Below are 16,009 nucleotides of genomic sequence, written 5' to 3'. Positions count from 1 at the left end.
TGCCGCCTGTTTGGGAAATGTCGGTCGCCGACGGGGACTGCTTAGAGAAAGACGATCGGCCATTGGTGGACAATCCGGGGGCCCTTGATGTCATGGCTCAAGCAGTTTTCTTTCGGAAAAGTACTTATCTTAGTATGCTCTTGAGCTTCATCTCTTTGATATGAGTAACCCATTTACAACTCTACAATTGACCCAGGAAAGCCAGTCCTCCACGTAGCGAAAAGGCTATAGGCTACAGGCTACTGCAGACGATGCAGCTTAATGCCAAGTTGAGCCATCAGATGCCATGGTCGCGTGCTATTCCTCTTCCAGTGCAGCTAGACCACGTGAAAGACCAGGCTGCTTAGCTTAATCCCCTCATCATCCTTCAGCTTGCCCAACGTCCATCTTGAATTTTTCATGTCGACTTGTCGACTTTCGACCCGGCATACTTTTTGGGGCCTAACTCCAGCCACATCGGAAGTCCCTTCTGTTCGCTTCTCATCACCAAACGAGGAGCCAAACAGTCGCCCATTCACTCCAGTATCCCGTCGATCGAAGAACTCGAGTCGTACCACTCAGATATTACATGACACGTCGTGATGTTTGAGGTGCGTTGGCTGACTGGCGATTACCACACGGCTTATTCTTCCTACAATGAGATTTGCATCTATAATGATGTCTCTGTACTGACTGGCTCCAGCGTCGCGCCGCGGACCGTTACCGGCTGCGGATGCACCGTGCCCGCACAGTCGCGCTAACTTCGGATGAGATTGTCGAAGTACGAGCAGCGCAGCGGACTTTCGAAGGCGCCTACATCCGTACAGCTTTATCCCAATTTTCTTTCGCCCTGGTGGTATTGAAGATCTTCACCAGCGAGTTCTATAGCACTGGAGCGCTTTTCGCCATCTACGGCACGGGCGTGCTTATCATCGGACTCTTCCGCCGTCAACAAGGCAACCGGCAATTCTTTTCCGAGATAGGGGAAGATGGCATTCGTCACAAGTTCAGAACTAGTGGAAATGCCGTGGTGGTGTTGACGGCCCTTAGCATTGCCGCCTACGCGACCCTTATCGCGCTGACCGTGAGGCTGGACAAATAGGCGGTCACGCCTCGCCAAGACACTTTAGGCAGTATGTCTACAACCTCATTGCGTACCTGCCAAGTGCATGCAGAATGCGACGGGCTCACCCCAGGCTTCTCGTTTCCTGCTCCAAGTGCAGTCGAGAGACGTGGCACGCGGGTGTGCCGAGCCGACTTCCGCCAACATCAAGCCACATCGACGTTCCAGCGCAAAGTTGAGGGGTGGCCCGACAGGGATAAGCTTGCAACACGAGTAAGACATTTCCTGCCCGGGTATGTGGGACCTACGGTTCATGACGAGATGGAGCATTACCGCTCTCAGCCACCCGAACTGGCAGCCTCACTGTCTAGGATTATCATGTCTATGCTCGAACCATTGCCTGCAATGCGCTTAACTCGTTACACGGTCCTCTATGTCGCTGCTACGGGAGATGATTACCGGTCTAGTCCACTACAAACGATGGTGGCGCTACTGACGATACGTGACGGTCCGAAGCGTGCTCGGGACGGCGTGTCGAATCGTCGGATTGATCTGCAATTCTCCTTCCAACATGTCTCGAAGGGAATACTTTCTGTACATTACCTTCTTGTATGGTTAATCTGTCTCTTCGTATTCAATTATTCAGGCTCATATTCATACTGCTATTCACGACCCCTTCCCGACTTCACCAGCTCCTACGTAGCCCTCCAATATATAAACTGCAGTTTCCTCCGTATCCAACTCTCCCCTTCATAAAATCCCATCATCTTAGATACGTGGCATCTTAATAGCCGAGCCGATGAATTTGATAAAATGGGTAGCCAAAGTATCATATGCATTAAAAAACCAATCACAAAAGCCTACTATCTCTGGGAAAAGATAATCTTGACTGTTGTAGATGTCTTGCTCATCGACTTGACTTATGGTCGTCTCTTGGCTTTCCGTATCACTAGGAAAGGACGAGGTCCACTCCACAATGAGTGCCTTATCTGTTGAAAGAAATATGGTCCCGAATATAATCAATGGAGTCTCTCGGTAAAACCATGACACAACTGCGTTGGCTGAGCACTTTCAACTGGAAAGAGAGACCAACGTAAAATATGAACGATCTGCAGAAACGACAAATAAATCTCATTGGTACTATGCACAATCGCCTAGACGCATAATTGAAGCTATACCGCAGTATCAGAGCAATGGCACTGCACTGGCGTGTTAGCACAATGCATATGGCACACCATTACGGGCTGCACAACACCCTTAATGGCAACTTATCGCGGACATGCCAGAGGATCTATTGGTGAACAGAAGATATCCTGGACTATATTTTTAGAAAATTATCCAGTCACCAGTGGCGATATCCTCTTATTAAATAGAGCGAGTTATAACAGCCCTCCATCGCACTAATCCTCAGATACTAGAGAGCCGATACGGACCACAGGCTGTCATATATTCTGCAGCGAGTAAAAAGTCCGTATAATACAACTACCTGAGCCCATCATTACCAGGGGATGTCCTTTCGATATCAAGGGCCTCTTGTTACGATGGCCTGGTAAGAAAGACTGAAAGTTTCGACTACACTACCTATGCTTGAGACGATGTCTCTTCCCACAGTGGGGGACTCAAATTGTCCCTTCTTTATTGAATACATTGCGAGAGTTTGGCCCAATTGCTTTTGTCCTTATTGGTTCAAGTTAAAGCGTCCTGGAAGACGCTAGTCTAGCGATCTGCAAACCTGTTTTTGTTGCTTATAGAGTAGCTACAATGGCAATGGTATGCAACCAACTCAGCGCTGTATTATATAAGTATATATTACCTTGGAGGTTGAAGGAGACCGACGTGTGGACACAGGTTGATGCACTTGATCATCGGACTGGGCAGAAAGTGGCCGATATACAGAATTTAGTTTAGATGTCCAACGAAGAGTCAACCGCAATCAGCCATAAGATACCGGGTGGTTCTTTGGTACCCTAATACTGACGTCTAACATAGAAATCAACAAGTCACACTACTGTCGGCATTATGTTTTGTGCCAGATGGCAGAAACGCCATGGAGTCTCAGGAGAACGATTGTTATTCTCTTGCGAGAGATATAAATGTCGACGAATGATACGTGGGGTGACTCGCAATCAGAGATGAGACAGGAGTACAGAGAAGATTCTATCAGAATATGGGACAGGCTATGGGGGGCATGTTTCTGTCAGAAGGACTTGATATAAAGTTTGGCGACTTCAAAACTTGTGTCTTGCATGAGGCCTACAGTCGCGTACCAGGCTCATTGGTACGAACTATAGCCGGTTCTCCTCTTGCAGTTGGGGAAATTTTAAAGTTCCATGGGTTCCATTGCATAAGATAAGAGATATTCTGAGCAATAGAGAGGTTTGCTTCAGACACTTGGTTGGCAAATCATCACTGACATATGGAAGTTTGGATATGATATATGGAATTTAAATATAGCAGCTCACAAGTCAATGTGGTATTAAAAAAATATATAAAATTAGTGGTTGAAGGTATAGCCAATGTATATACTACTTTTCGACTAGCAATAGAAGAGAATACTCGTCATGTTTTGACCCTATTAATCCAGGACAAAGAGTGCTTAGTACTAGCCATACTTGAAGCGAAGGGTTCTGAAACGTAGCACTAATGTAACTCAACCGATGATAGAAATACCGGTTGCAGTGTAAGATTCAGAGTAACAGGTCTTAGTTGTTTGGATACCTAGCCGATGCTGATAGCTGTCGCTTCGTTTAGCTGAATCGGGACAGGGAACTGCATGTCCTGCAGACATCCGGCTTGGAGTTAAACCACGATCCATGGCCAGATTGTGAAATAGATCGAACTACATTCTGGGAAATAAAATGCTGAGTCGGTCGATATCTCCGTCCACTACTTTTGCTCGCACCTGGACTAAAATAATAGGTTGTAAATTCTGAATTTATTGAACATAACAACTCGATATATACGGAGAAAATACGAGGCCGAAACAAGCAAGACTGGGTAAGCTGCAACGGAGGTGATCGGATCTGTACCGTGCAGGACAATGTAGATGAAACTTGGAAGGATTGTTGACTCGCCTTGCTGGCACTAAGACATCTGACACCCTTACCTGGGCCAAGCATTCTAGATTTTCTCGGTGACTATCGGTACTATCTGTCTGCAAACTTAGTGCGGAATTTAAAGGATTCACTTTAATGGTTGTTTTATTTGCTTTTAGCTCTATGATCGACAGTGCAGAATGACTAGCGGACCTGGTTGGACATTCTGTAACCGCAGCAGACTAGATACATATTTAAAACCGGGTGTACCAAGTAGTGTTACTTTCTAAATATGTACTTTGGTACATAAGTCCACATATTGTAAGAAGTAGCAAATTAGTGGATATGATTTGACATCATGGGGTGGCCATGGATGTTGATCAATCCGCGGAAAAGCTCCACCGTTTGTCATGAACGAGTGGGCGGGAGTGACTTCATCAGCAACGGACGTGACCCTCTTAATATGCCCGGTCGCAGTTGGAATCTCTTTGACCTCCAAGACCCTCCGTCAACCCAGATGATAAGAATCATCCAACCGAATTAGCCTTTCTCACCTCGTGCACAAAACCCTGGCCTATAACTTCACTTATTAGTTTCAACTGCGCCCTGCAGTTTTGCCTTCGGAAGAGCCGGAATAAGGAGCTTTGCATTGCATGGTTCCGCCGCCCTGGAAGAGCGTTGCGTGCTGTGAACTTAGCCCCGTTCTGCGGGATTCTGCCAGCGTCTATCTAACTCAAGAAGACGCGGTGGTGCAGTTGCTACCGCGTGGTGGTATAAAATTCACGACCGCGACTGTAGGGTTTCTCTCTCTCTCTTCAGAAAGAAGTGGACTGGCTTGCATTCACGGAAAGAGCGAGCAAAGTGACGAGTTGTGTGCCGAACAAGTGAATTTGAAGTGACGTTTGGTTGGGAGCGCGGATTTGACTCATCCCGCCCGCCTCACAGCGCGACGACCAACACAACATCTTCCCCCTCACTCTTTTTTCTCCATCCTTCTCCAAATAACGAACAGTTACTACCCCTCGATCATCATCATCGCCTCCGTGAGTAAAGACTGTGGTTGACCCGGTTTCGAGGTCGCTGCCAGCATTAGATCGGAGGTGATTCTCACTGTTGTCATCCTCTCATTGGCTCTCCCTCTTATTCTGTTGTTCACCTATCGATTCATCTTTGCATCTCGGCTGCATCCCTGCGCCACTCGCGGGGATGTCTCAACACACCGATATTGCACGATCCGCCATCATGACGTGCGCGTCGGCCCCCGATCACCAACGTGCCGGTGCTCCAGGAAAACCAAATGGATCCGTTTCTCACTCGGGAACTGGGAAAGACGCTAATCTTATGCCTCCCCCCAAATCACTGGTCGGACGAGCGCTAGGCAACGAACTGCATTCCGATTCCCACAGGGGATCGCAGGTGCCCAAGGATGGTGTCGGGTTTGCCCTAACAGACACTCCGATTTCTACCGCACCCTCGTCTCCACCTTTGTATGTTCTCCCGCCTTTTCCTTGCTCCTGTTGGTCCGTTTTATTTTCGTCTGCTGTCTAGATCTGTTTCGGGGCGTTTTGCTCTCGAATTCTAGATCGTGAAAGCCTTTTTTTCCTTTTTTAAGATTTTAGTTTATTATGTATTCCCCCGGAATGATCGACGGCTGTCAATTCGGGTTATATTGGCCCGGCTGATGACCCGGTCTTCCCCGCGCGTTTGCTTCATACTTCCTTTTCTCCGAATTCATCCTCTTATCTTGATTCTGGGATTGGACCATGTGTCTATCTCCCCGGGAGTCGTCTCCTTATTTGTCGCAGCTGTTTCTGGACACTGTCAGGAACAGAGTTTGTGGCGTTGCAAGCTAACCAGCTATCCACATTAGTACTGCCAATACTACTCCGTCGACCCCGGGTCGAATTCGTGCCACTACCCTCGATATTCCAGGTCTCACCAAGTCGAAGGTCTCTCCCGATGGACGTATTGCTCAACGTGATGTGGGCTCGAAACTGGTTATTGTCATGGTCGGCCTCCCTGCTCGGGGAAAGAGTTATGTCACGAAGAAGCTGGCCCGTTACCTTAATTGGCTGCAGCACGATACCGAGATCTTCAACGTAGGAGAACGTCGTCGTGTGGCCGCCGGAAAGTCTCCAGCTACCGATGGAAGACGTCCGAGTCACAGAGCCAGTACCATTCATAGCGAGCTCGTTGATTCCGTGCGTCGGCTCAGTGTCAGCGTTGGCACTATGAACCAGCCGTCGAAGAAGAGTGACCTTAGGGCCGAAGCAGCTGCGAATGCCTCGGATGTCGCTGTGACCTCGCCCCCTGAAGTTGAAGGCAACGTCCCGCCTTTCGATGGCAGCCTCCCGCCTCCTGCTGTCCCTACCAAGATCCTGGTTAATGGAAAGGAAGAGGATCCGTCCGAGAGCACTATCGTCCCACCGATGAATGCGTCGCCGGCCGAACAGGATGCCATACGCGAGGCATCTCCCGAGCCCATCGACCAGTCAGCCAATTTCTTCGACCCTAAGAATCAGCTGGCCGTGAAGCTGCGAGAGCAGGTGGCCTTGGACACGTTGGATGAACTTCTGGATTACATCCTCGATGAGGGCGGCAGTGTCGGCATTCTTGACGCCACCAACAGCACCATGGAGCGCCGCAAGGCAATCGTCGATCATATCCGCAACCGTGCTGGCCCCGAGCTGAACATCTTGTTCCTGGAAAGCAGCTGCGTGGACGCGGAATTGCTGGAAGCCAACATGCGTCTGAAGCTGTCGGGTCCCGATTACAAAGATCAGGACCCTGTCAAGGCCCTCGAAGACTTCAAACGACGTGTGGCGCTCTATGAGAAGTCCTATGTTCCTCTCGGCGAGTACGAAGAGAAGCACAGCATGGCGTACATCCAGATGATTGATGTTGGACGCAAGATCGTCTCTCATCAGACCCATGGCTTCCTTTCGTCGCAGGTTGTCTATTATTTGCTCAACTTTAACCTCTCCCCGCGTCAAATCTGGATTACCAGACACGGTGAAAGCAAGGACAACCAGCTGGGCCGCATTGGTGGTGACTCCGAATTGAGTGAGAATGGTCATCGCTATGCAAAGGCGCTGAACCGTTTCATCGACCATCAGAAGCAGCAGTGGGAGTTGGTTCAGAGACAGAAGGAAATGCTGCAGCGTTTGCCCCCTCGTGCTGGCGATAGCACTCCCCCCAACCCATCGTACATTCCCCGCGACCGGCCTCGCAACTTCTGTGTTTGGTCGTCGATGATGCAACGTTCCGTGCAAACCGTCGACTACTTCAATGAAGATGAGTATGATGTCAAGCAAATGAAGATGCTTGATGAGCTCTATGCTGGCCAGATGGAAGGAATGACTTACGATGAAATCCGCGAAAAGTTCCCTCAGGAGTATGCAGCGCGTCGGAAGGACAAGCTCTACTACCGCTACCCTGGCCCTGGAGGCGAAGGGTATCTGGATGTGATCAACCGGCTTCGCGCCGTGATTATTGAGGTGGAGCGGACGACCGACCATGTGCTGCTGGTCACTCACCGGTCGGTCGCCCGCGTCCTGCTGGCGTACTTCCGTGGCCTGAAGCGCGATGAGGTTGCTTCTTTGGATGTGCCTCTGGGGATGCTTTACATGTTGGAGCCCAAGCCGTACGGTGTTGAATTCAAGGCGTACCGTTACAATACCGATACGGACTGGTTTGACTACATTCCCGACTTTAAGTTGCAGCAGACTTCCCAGTACTAGACTCCGCTATTTCTACTGGCACCGTGCCACGACATCATGGCTGGTCTAGCGAGATCAGTGACATCTCTGCTCACCTTACAGATGCCTTCTACGAGCAACGACTCTTGACGACGTTTCTTTCTCCAACTTTGCTTTTCTCTTCTGCTTTTACTCGGTGTTATGGAGCCTTACGCTGGACTGGTTGCCAGCTGTTGCTTCCCCCCATTCCCTTTCGCATACGTGTATTATCCCGGGAGACGTCCAGTTGCGTATTCACTGGGTCTTGGCTTTAGCGCGCATTTGCTTACTCCGGCGCCGGAAAGGATGCCTTGTCTCTTTCTGAATTCATCCGGGGATATTACTTGCTCGCATTTGTCAACTCGGGCGTTTGGGGATTCTCTCTGGGGTTGCAAATTCTCCTCCCCACTGCAAAGACTTATGGTTGTGAATTATCGGAGGACTTAATGGGCAAAAGGATGGGCTGTCTTATAAGACTAGACTCCACTACGTTACACTTCTTCCTGCTTGTGTTACATATTTGCTGCCTCCATAGAGCAATGTAAATTGCATGGGATCAACAGAACCTGTAGATTTCCTCATATACCCATCTAACATCGTAACCCTCTTGATTCAAGAACTCTTCTTCACCTGCTCAAACACCTCCAAAAAGGTCTCCGGCTCATCCGCCCCCTCCACAGCATACTGTCCCTGAACCATATAGTACGGCACGCCCGTCACCAACTGCCTTCTCGCCTTCTCAGCCTCCAAATCAACCTCCTTCCCTCCCTCCTCCCCATCCAACAACCTCTCAACTTCACTTCTCTCCAATCCTGCCCCAACCCCCGCCTGCACCAACACCTCCCGATCCGTCACATTCTTCTCCTCTTCAAAATACGCCCGGAACAACTCCTCCGCCACCCTCGTCTGCAAGCCCCCAATCACATTCTCTTCTTTTTTCTTCTCTACATCATTCTTCTCCTTCTGCCCCGCATACCACATCAACCGATGCGAGTCCCGTGTATTCCCCGTCCTCCCGCCGAAACTGAACTTGATCCCTTCGCTCTGGCCCACGGCACCCAGTCGATCGAAGATGGCAAGCGCGCGGTCGCCGCCAAACTTCGACTTGTAGTATTCGGTCTTGTCCAGACCGGGGAAACTCGGCGAGTTCGGGTTCAGGTAGAAGGCGTGCCAGGTTAGGGTGAATGTGTCTGCGGGGTGTGTGGCTTTGTGGGTTGTGATGGCGCGCGTGAGGCGGCGGTAGCCGACGTAGCACCACTGTTTGATTCTGTTAGTAGATGTTGGTATAGTGGGATGGACCGGGAGTGATCGGTTGCATGTAGGTTTGGGTTTTGGGTTGGGGGGAGGGGTACCGGGCAGACGGTGTCGGAGATGATTTGGATGTTGAAGTTGGTCATTGTGTATATTATTCCTCTCTAGGTTGATCTTGCATTGGATAAAGTTTAGGGGAAGATGTTTGTGAAGAAAGATGTAGCTGTATAGTTAGCTGGTTAATGGGGATATTCGCAATGGATTTGTCAGCAGATTAGCAAATTGTGGGGGAGATTCAACCACATGGACTGCGATGGAAACAGTCATTGGTGATCTGCTTGTAGAGCCGAGTTCCGATCCATCTATTACAAAATGGCAGATGGATTGAGGCTGGTCTTCATCTGACCAGTTGGAAAGTGCAGTTGAGTACTAAGTACTAGTGATGCTGCGGGCTGATCCTCCCTCTTTTTCTTCTCCCCGCATGACATCATCTCACTGGTTTGATTGATCGACGGAAATCCACAGAAGATGATTAGATGATTGACAGACTGAAGTATTCTCCTGTAGGGGTCCAATGGGTGGACTCTTCTTCAATAGAGAGTCAAACAGAGTTGGTTCAACAATATTATATCACGTCCGGCACCGACGCGAGTCCGCCTTGGCCTCGACTTGCTGGCAGGCGCTGGAAGGCAGGGCCGAAGTGGTAGCCAACCCGACGCATGGCCTTGTACCATACGGCGCCTGAGACCGGGTATTGCAAAGGTGCAATATCTGACGCATTGGCAAGTGATCGAGGAAGACTTTGGTTAGCAACGTCTACAGGGCTTCGGCAGTGTTATTCAATTGAGCCATCCTTTGTGGTCGTGCTGACCGTGAACTCGTGCCATGACTCCTTAGTGCTGGAGCACGGTTGCAACGACAATAGGATATAGGTACCGCTTTTTGTGTCCAGTGTGAGCATCCGGGAGAATGTCACGTTGCGCAGTTTGAAAGGGAGTTCAAAGATGGAAGTCCCCTCGGGGATCTGCCCAGTTGCATACGTCTTCTGTTAGATGGCTTCAATAGCCATAGCAATGTAGCCCGCCGCCGGGAAGATGACGCTGTCTCCGACAAGATGGTCGCGCAGCCAAGTGATATCGCTTAGCCGCAACACATTTTTTCATGTTGGATTAGTCCATGGGCTGCTGAGGATTTTGCTACCAAGAAGGTCATGATAGGGGAACTTGCGGAAGCGCTAGTCGTGACTGGATTCGCTTTCGTGCCAGTATTTCACGGAGTGGTTCCACTGGTAGTTGGGTAGGTCCGACACAAAACACAGGGCGAGCTTCGCCTCCATCATTGTTGAATGCTGTCAGGGATATGGAGTAGCCCATGGTGAATAGCGTCCCCGCTGAATGTAGCAAGGCCGAGATCGCGTTAGGGCCGCGCTTCCAGGCCGAGACATACTTAACTGATGAGGAGGCGGCTTTTTTGGTCTGGTTAATTGGTCCGGACAGCGCGTCACTTAGCCCTATTTCGAAAAGGCAACCAACAGCCTCTGGTCCGTTATCAGCTCATGTGCGGCCTGGCTAAAGAGCACAGGCGAAACCATGTTGGCGACCCAGTAGGCAGGCCCGAGTGGGGTCTCGAATGCCTTGCCGGTGGTCGACGACACCATTAGTGACTGCTTCTTGTTCTTACTATGCTTCGGCCACTCGACATGTTGCCTCAACAGATTCTCATATCGCCCAGCGAGTACATCACCTTGGCCGAGAGCGTGACGCTCTGCGGGCTGTTAATGCAGGCAATCTCAATAGTAGTGCCCTCCAAGTATGGTAAGACCTGGTCAGGTCCAAGACCGACAGCCATCATCCCGCCAGGTGCCTGGTAAACGGCTTCGAATGTAGCTTTACCCCGATAATACGCTATCAAAATAGCCTGCTCGGGGGTGATGTAGCCTGCCGCGACAGCTGCTGCAATCTCCCCGGATGAATGCCCGATGACCGCTTGAGGCACCACATTGGAAGCCTGAAATAGAGCTAGCAGTGCCAGTTGAAGTGCCGTGACAAGCGGCTGAGATCGTTCCGGGCGTTGGACCTGGGCACCGTCGGCCGTCAACTCTTCGTAGAGCGACCAGGATGGCGCATCATGAGCGTCTTGTAGTATTCCCTCCAAGTGCTGGATCGTATGCGCGGCTAGAGGGAATGTTTCAACGAGCCTCTCCCTAACATATTCGAGATTGTCCTATTTGGGATCAAATTATACATGATATTAGGGCTGCTCTCATTGTAAACACAGCCTGGTCAGGTGACAGGACCGGGGGTATAATCCTTCTTTATAAGACGTCCTCTCCTCCATCTGCTTTCCCCCTCCTTCCTTGATCCCCCCATCTGGTGGTAATCTCTCCTCTCCACTTCTCCTTGACAATGTCCAAGGCTCGAGGACATGCTATAGTTTCCTCAACGACCAATTCGCGCACTGAAGCGACTGGAAGCACTCTTGACAATGCCACGCCCGCACCCGCACCCTCCCCGTCCAGGGAGTCCGGGGCGCGTCTCACCACCACCACAATTGCGTGGACTATGATGTCGCTTTGTTTGTCGGTGCTCCTCTCCGCTCTTGACTTAACAATTGTTACTCCTGCAATTCCTGCTATAGTTGGCACTTTCAAATCTTCGGCCAGCTATATTTGGGTGGGAAGCGCTTATACCCTGGCCTACGCAGCCATTACGCCAGTATGGGGCTCGGTCTCCGACATCTGGGGCCGAAAACCCATTATGCTCATTGCAGTCGCTGTTTTTCTTATCGGAAGTCTTGTCTGTGCCCTTGCGCCGCATATGGATGCTCTGATCGCGGGACGGGCGATTCAGGGATTAGGCGGCTCCGGAATGGGGATCATGGTCAATATTGTTGTCAGCGATATGTTTTCACTACGAGATCGAGGGCTGTATCTCGCAATCACTTCGCTCGTGTGGGCAGTTGGCAGTGCCATAGGGCCTGTTCTGGGTGGCGTTTTTACATCGAGGCTCAGCTGGAGATGGTGTTTTTGGATTAACTGTAAGACGTTTCATCTAACACGATGGCCCTTAGCTTACTTTCTCGACTGTATAGTACCAGTCGGAGCCGTCTCCTTCCTGGTCTTGCTCTTCTTTATGAGAGTTCCGAGCCCTCGAACACCCATTGCCGCCGGCCTAAAAGTCATTGACTGGACAGGCAGTCTTTTGATCATAGGCGGCTCTTTGACGGTCCTCCTTGCCCTTGACTTTGGCGACGTCGTCTACTCCTGGTCTTCTGCAACCGTCATCTGTCTATTGGTTTTTGGAACGGCAGTGATGGCGCTGTTCGTGGTGAACGAATGGAAGATTGCCAAGAACCCAATTATTCCAGTTTGGCTGTTCACCTCGCCGACCAAGATAGCGCCTTACGTTGTCTTCGCGTGTAATTCATACGTGTTTATTGGACAAGCATATTACCTGCCGTTATATGCGCAGTCCGTCCTGGCCGCAAGCGCGCTAAGATCAGGCCTCTACCTTCTACCACTAATTGTCTCATGTTCCCTGGCTGCGGCCGCAGCCGGGATCTTCATGCAGCAAACCGGGAAATATCTCCCGGTGATGTATATCGCCCAGGGCTTTTTGGTCCTCGGCTCCGGCCTACTAATTAGTCTTGAGTTTGAAGCCAATATCACCAAACTCGTCATCTTCCAGATCCTAGTCGGTCTCGGTGTAGGCATGAACATCGAAGCGCCGATCCTTGCTGCTCAGGCGGCAACCAGTATCCTGGATACAGCAGCTGTCACTGCGACAATGGGGTTTGTCCGGTCTCTCTCTACGGCTATTTCGGTTGTTGTCGGAGGTGTGGTGTTTCAGAATGAGATGAATGCGAAAAACGAGGGGTTAGCAAGCCAGCTGGGTTTCAACTCTACTTTGGCCAGCGAATTCAACGGCGACAATGCCGCTTCGAGTGTGGAGGAGATTAGCACTCTCGGACTTGACGCAGTTCAAGAGGCCTTGGTTAGGAAGACGTACTTTGAGGCGTTGAGAATGGTGTGGGTCATGGTAGGTCATTGCGATATATCAACACGTCGCACTGCTCTCCTTCAAAACCTTCAGTGCATCTATACTAATGTTATACCCTGTGTGCTATTAGTATGTGGCATTTGCTGGACTGGCTACCGTTCTTAACCTGTTTGTGCGAGCGCATAAGCTTCGGACTGAGAATGAGGGTGCCGTGCTGGGGGCCGACCGGTCAAGGCAACAGGAGAGCCCTGCTGCTGGGGTCGCCGAATTGGAGTTGCGGAATGAGCGAGGCGATTAACGTTGGCTGTGGTGTTGACATACATGCCAAGGGTAACTGGGTAAAAGTCCTCGGTTGCAGCTACGCAGGCATTCTGCGTAGCCTAACCTGGGATTGGTTACGTCCTCATCATGCAGCTGCAGCCATTGCAGTTTCTCATGGCCTTATGTACTAGATCTAGTGCATATTACATATACGTGGTAGATTTAGACTTGGTTGTCTTATAGATTTGTATGCGAGATGCTTGACAAAGTAAACGAAAGGACAAAGGTGTGCTCTTATGAATCAAGTCCGCAGGCTTCCTATCTCCGATGAATAAGCTGGCATCCTTCTAACCAGTCTAAAACAACTTTCTGGCTTAAAGTGCGGCATATTGTGTCGGAAGCCCAGCAGGAGCACATGATGAATCTAATAGTAAGCATGGGACCGATGATGCTAGTGAGCATCCAGAACCTCATACTAGTACTGGCGGAGAAGCCTACGGATACCTTTCATGTGAACAGCTAGATCTACAGAATGGTGTCATCTACATAGAATGTCTTAGTTATTGTTCAGTAGTAGTATGGTACGGTACTAGTAATCCATCAGTGGTTGATGGTAGAGAGGCACTGCTGCTCAAACTATATACTGAAGGCCTTAAATCGGAACAGTTTCAGTAGTGACCGACACACACTATACATAGTATATACAGTCTATAGAGTTAGTGGTTATCTATTAGACTTACCTCGCAAGCATGAATTACCGTAATATTGCCTTGAGAGTCCGTCGACTTTTTGGCGAAAGATAGACGGGTTATATACTAAATTGGGCGGCATACGGCGGTAAATAGCGGCCATCGGGCAAGTACTAGGCGGGAGCTATCAGGCGGCAGGTGACTGACTTAGTCCTAAGGCTAGTTTTATAGTTAGTTACAAAAGCAGCAAGAACAACACGGGCGCGATCCTCGACGTCATAGGACAGGCGGTGGAAAGTGGCAGACCGACAGTTACAATAAAGCAACTGTTTCTGGCATCCCCGCTCACCACATGGCATCGAATACTTAACTAGTTATTATTTGTTACCTGTTGACTACTAGTACTCCTTTGCATCTCACCTACCCTCCCAGATCTCAGGAACCAGAGCCAGTCTTGCCTTGCTGCCTCCTCTCCATGATCATTTCGTTCCTTCTTCGCTGCCATGATTCCATCTGGGCCTTTCTCCATGCCACTATCCTCAACATCCCTCCATCCCGACTATATATTTTCCCTACCTTGGCTGGTTCAGTCTGGTTCCTGACTCTGGCGTCTTTGCTTCTGACATGGCTGGCTCGTGGAATGCCCGTCTATCCGGGCCAAAGTAATCCTCATGTCGCGTGAGTGTTTTCTCTATCTCAATTATACATTACATACTTTAAATGGGTATTGATTTTGAGGACAGCTTCATCTCCGACATTGCCTCCTTCGAACTAAAACCCCTCTTCCTCATAGGTGCTTCTATGACCGCCGTAGGATTCGTTTTCACAGTAGCTGCCGTGCACGTCATGCGCTACGAGCCCGGTTTCGCCTTGGTGAAATGTCCAGTTATCTCTGAAGAGACCTCGAACAACCAGGGGAACAATATTACCTACACCCAATCTAGCGGTCACAACCACCGAAACGCCTATAATCACATAACCGGTGGCGGACATAATGAGGCAGAAGAAGATGCAGAAGAAGGGGAAGAAGAAGACCAAGAAACAACCCGCACTCTCAAAGTCATCTCCCTGCTATCAATCCTCGCAGCCGGAACAGCCAGCACAGCGCTCATCCTCCTCGGGGTAATGGATACATTCCGCTATAAATTTGCCCATCACATCTTCCTTCGCATCTGCTTCGGATGTCTTGCTATACAGTCGGCCGGCACCGCGATTGTCTATTCAACCGAGGTCCTGAGTTTCGTGTCATATCTGTATCATTGGGGGGTATGGGGTAACGATTGGGGGAGGAAGAGGAGTACACGAGTTAGGATATTGTATGTGCAAATTATCCCTTCGATGCTTTTGTACTACATCGCCAGATACACACATCGTTTCTAACATGCCGGGAATATATAGCGCATCCCTCTCCACCATCCTCATCCTAATACAACTCTTTCTCGGCGTGGCCTTCATCTCCCTGACCATTCCTGAGGACGCGAATGACTACAGAACAGCTGGGATTCTCGAGTGGATCATTGCGTTCTTGGGGACGATCTACCTATGGCTCTTCTGTGGGTTCTTTGACCGGTAGGACTCCTCCATAAACATCATATTATCACCACCATTACTGACCGCCAGCAGAACCTCCTTCGAAGGCTACGTCCCCAGCATATTATACAACGCGACACCCCACGGCAAATTCCTCGGCCGTCCCGCAGTACCAGGGGTAGGAGTAGCCGAAGCTGAGTCTTCGTACAACCCTACTGATGATACTTTGAATGTGGATCCTGAGCGGGCGCCGTTGCTTCCTCAGTCTCAGTCTCAGTCTCAATCTCAGGGTGGGTTTGGGACGAGGTATACATGATGATGTAGATGACAGTTATATTTAGATATGATATACTATGATGTGATGCTCATTTAAGGCGTGGCGTTTGGTTGGTTTGCGTATGCGTGTATATAATTTTCATGTTCAGCTGTATATACAACTTGTATGAAGAGAACTCGACGATTTATG

General features: G+C 49.9%; 6 protein-coding genes across 6 annotated transcripts; 4 read left to right on the top strand and 2 right to left on the bottom strand.

The window, feature by feature from the left end:
- Positions 1-581: 581 nt before the first annotated feature.
- Positions 582-1,081, top strand: BO79DRAFT_251449 (uncharacterized protein; the record flags this gene model as incomplete). Its single annotated transcript, XM_025685860.1, has 2 exons — positions 582-590; positions 683-1,081. The coding sequence occupies 2 exons, from the start codon at positions 582-584 to the stop codon at positions 1,079-1,081; spliced, it is 408 nt and encodes a 135-aa protein (XP_025542989.1).
- On the bottom strand, positions 650-1,694 carry BO79DRAFT_166981 (uncharacterized protein). Its single transcript, XM_025679350.1, has one exon. The coding sequence runs from the start codon at positions 1,370-1,372 to the stop codon at positions 1,127-1,129; it is 246 nt and encodes an 81-aa protein (XP_025542988.1). The 5' UTR covers positions 1,373-1,694; the 3' UTR covers positions 650-1,126.
- A 3,436-nt stretch (positions 1,695-5,130) lies between these two features.
- Positions 5,131-8,025, top strand: BO79DRAFT_62290 (6-phosphofructo-2-kinase PFK26). Its single transcript, XM_025689504.1, has 2 exons — positions 5,131-5,564; positions 5,948-8,025. Exons 1-2 carry the CDS (start codon positions 5,284-5,286, stop codon positions 7,815-7,817), a joined length of 2,151 nt encoding a protein of 716 aa, XP_025542987.1. The 5' UTR covers positions 5,131-5,283; the 3' UTR covers positions 7,818-8,025.
- Positions 8,026-8,426: 401 nt separating this feature from the next.
- Positions 8,427-9,211, bottom strand: BO79DRAFT_166974 (DsbA family oxidoreductase; the record flags this gene model as incomplete). The annotated part of the gene is made up of 2 exons (XM_025679349.1): positions 8,427-9,071; positions 9,167-9,211. The coding sequence occupies 2 exons, from the start codon at positions 9,209-9,211 to the stop codon at positions 8,427-8,429; spliced, it is 690 nt and encodes a 229-aa protein (XP_025542986.1).
- A 1,553-nt stretch (positions 9,212-10,764) lies between these two features.
- On the top strand, positions 10,765-13,538 carry BO79DRAFT_235475 (MDR family MFS transporter; the record flags this gene model as incomplete). The annotated part of the gene is made up of 4 exons (XM_025684482.1): positions 10,765-10,879; positions 11,499-12,101; positions 12,156-13,102; positions 13,194-13,538. 4 exons carry the CDS (start codon positions 10,765-10,767, stop codon positions 13,359-13,361), a joined length of 1,833 nt encoding a protein of 610 aa, XP_025542985.1. The 3' UTR covers positions 13,362-13,538.
- An 834-nt stretch (positions 13,539-14,372) lies between these two features.
- On the top strand, positions 14,373-15,872 carry BO79DRAFT_243166 (uncharacterized protein). The gene is made up of 4 exons (XM_025685261.1): positions 14,373-14,691; positions 14,757-15,329; positions 15,412-15,582; positions 15,637-15,872. Exons 1-4 carry the CDS (start codon positions 14,489-14,491, stop codon positions 15,857-15,859), a joined length of 1,170 nt encoding a protein of 389 aa, XP_025542984.1. The 5' UTR covers positions 14,373-14,488; the 3' UTR covers positions 15,860-15,872.
- The last annotated feature ends 137 nt before the right edge of the window (positions 15,873-16,009 follow it).

This window comes from Aspergillus costaricaensis (assembly GCF_003184835.1).
Source record: "Aspergillus costaricaensis CBS 115574 unplaced genomic scaffold BO79scaffold_5, whole genome shotgun sequence".
NCBI lineage: Eukaryota > Fungi > Ascomycota > Eurotiomycetes > Eurotiales > Aspergillaceae > Aspergillus > Aspergillus costaricensis.
This window is presented reverse-complemented; position numbering and strand designations above follow the sequence as displayed.

Excerpts from the sequence above, each read along its gene's own strand:
- BO79DRAFT_166981 (XM_025679350.1), bottom strand. The coding sequence starts at position 1,372 with ATGCTCCATCTCGTCATGAACCGTAGGTCCCACATACCCGGGCAGGAA.
- BO79DRAFT_243166 (XM_025685261.1), top strand. The coding sequence starts at position 14,489 with ATGATCATTTCGTTCCTTCTTCGCTGCCATGATTCCATCTGGGCCTTT. Across the intron at positions 14,692-14,756 it reads CAAAGTAATCCTCATGTCGC|CTTCATCTCCGACATTGCCT; the intron begins GTGAGTGTTTTC and ends TTTTGAGGACAG. Across the intron at positions 15,583-15,636 it reads TTCTGTGGGTTCTTTGACCG|AACCTCCTTCGAAGGCTACG; the intron begins GTAGGACTCCTC and ends GACCGCCAGCAG.
- BO79DRAFT_62290 (XM_025689504.1), top strand. The coding sequence starts at position 5,284 with ATGTCTCAACACACCGATATTGCACGATCCGCCATCATGACGTGCGCG. Across the intron at positions 5,565-5,947 it reads GCACCCTCGTCTCCACCTTT|TACTGCCAATACTACTCCGT; the intron begins GTATGTTCTCCC and ends TATCCACATTAG.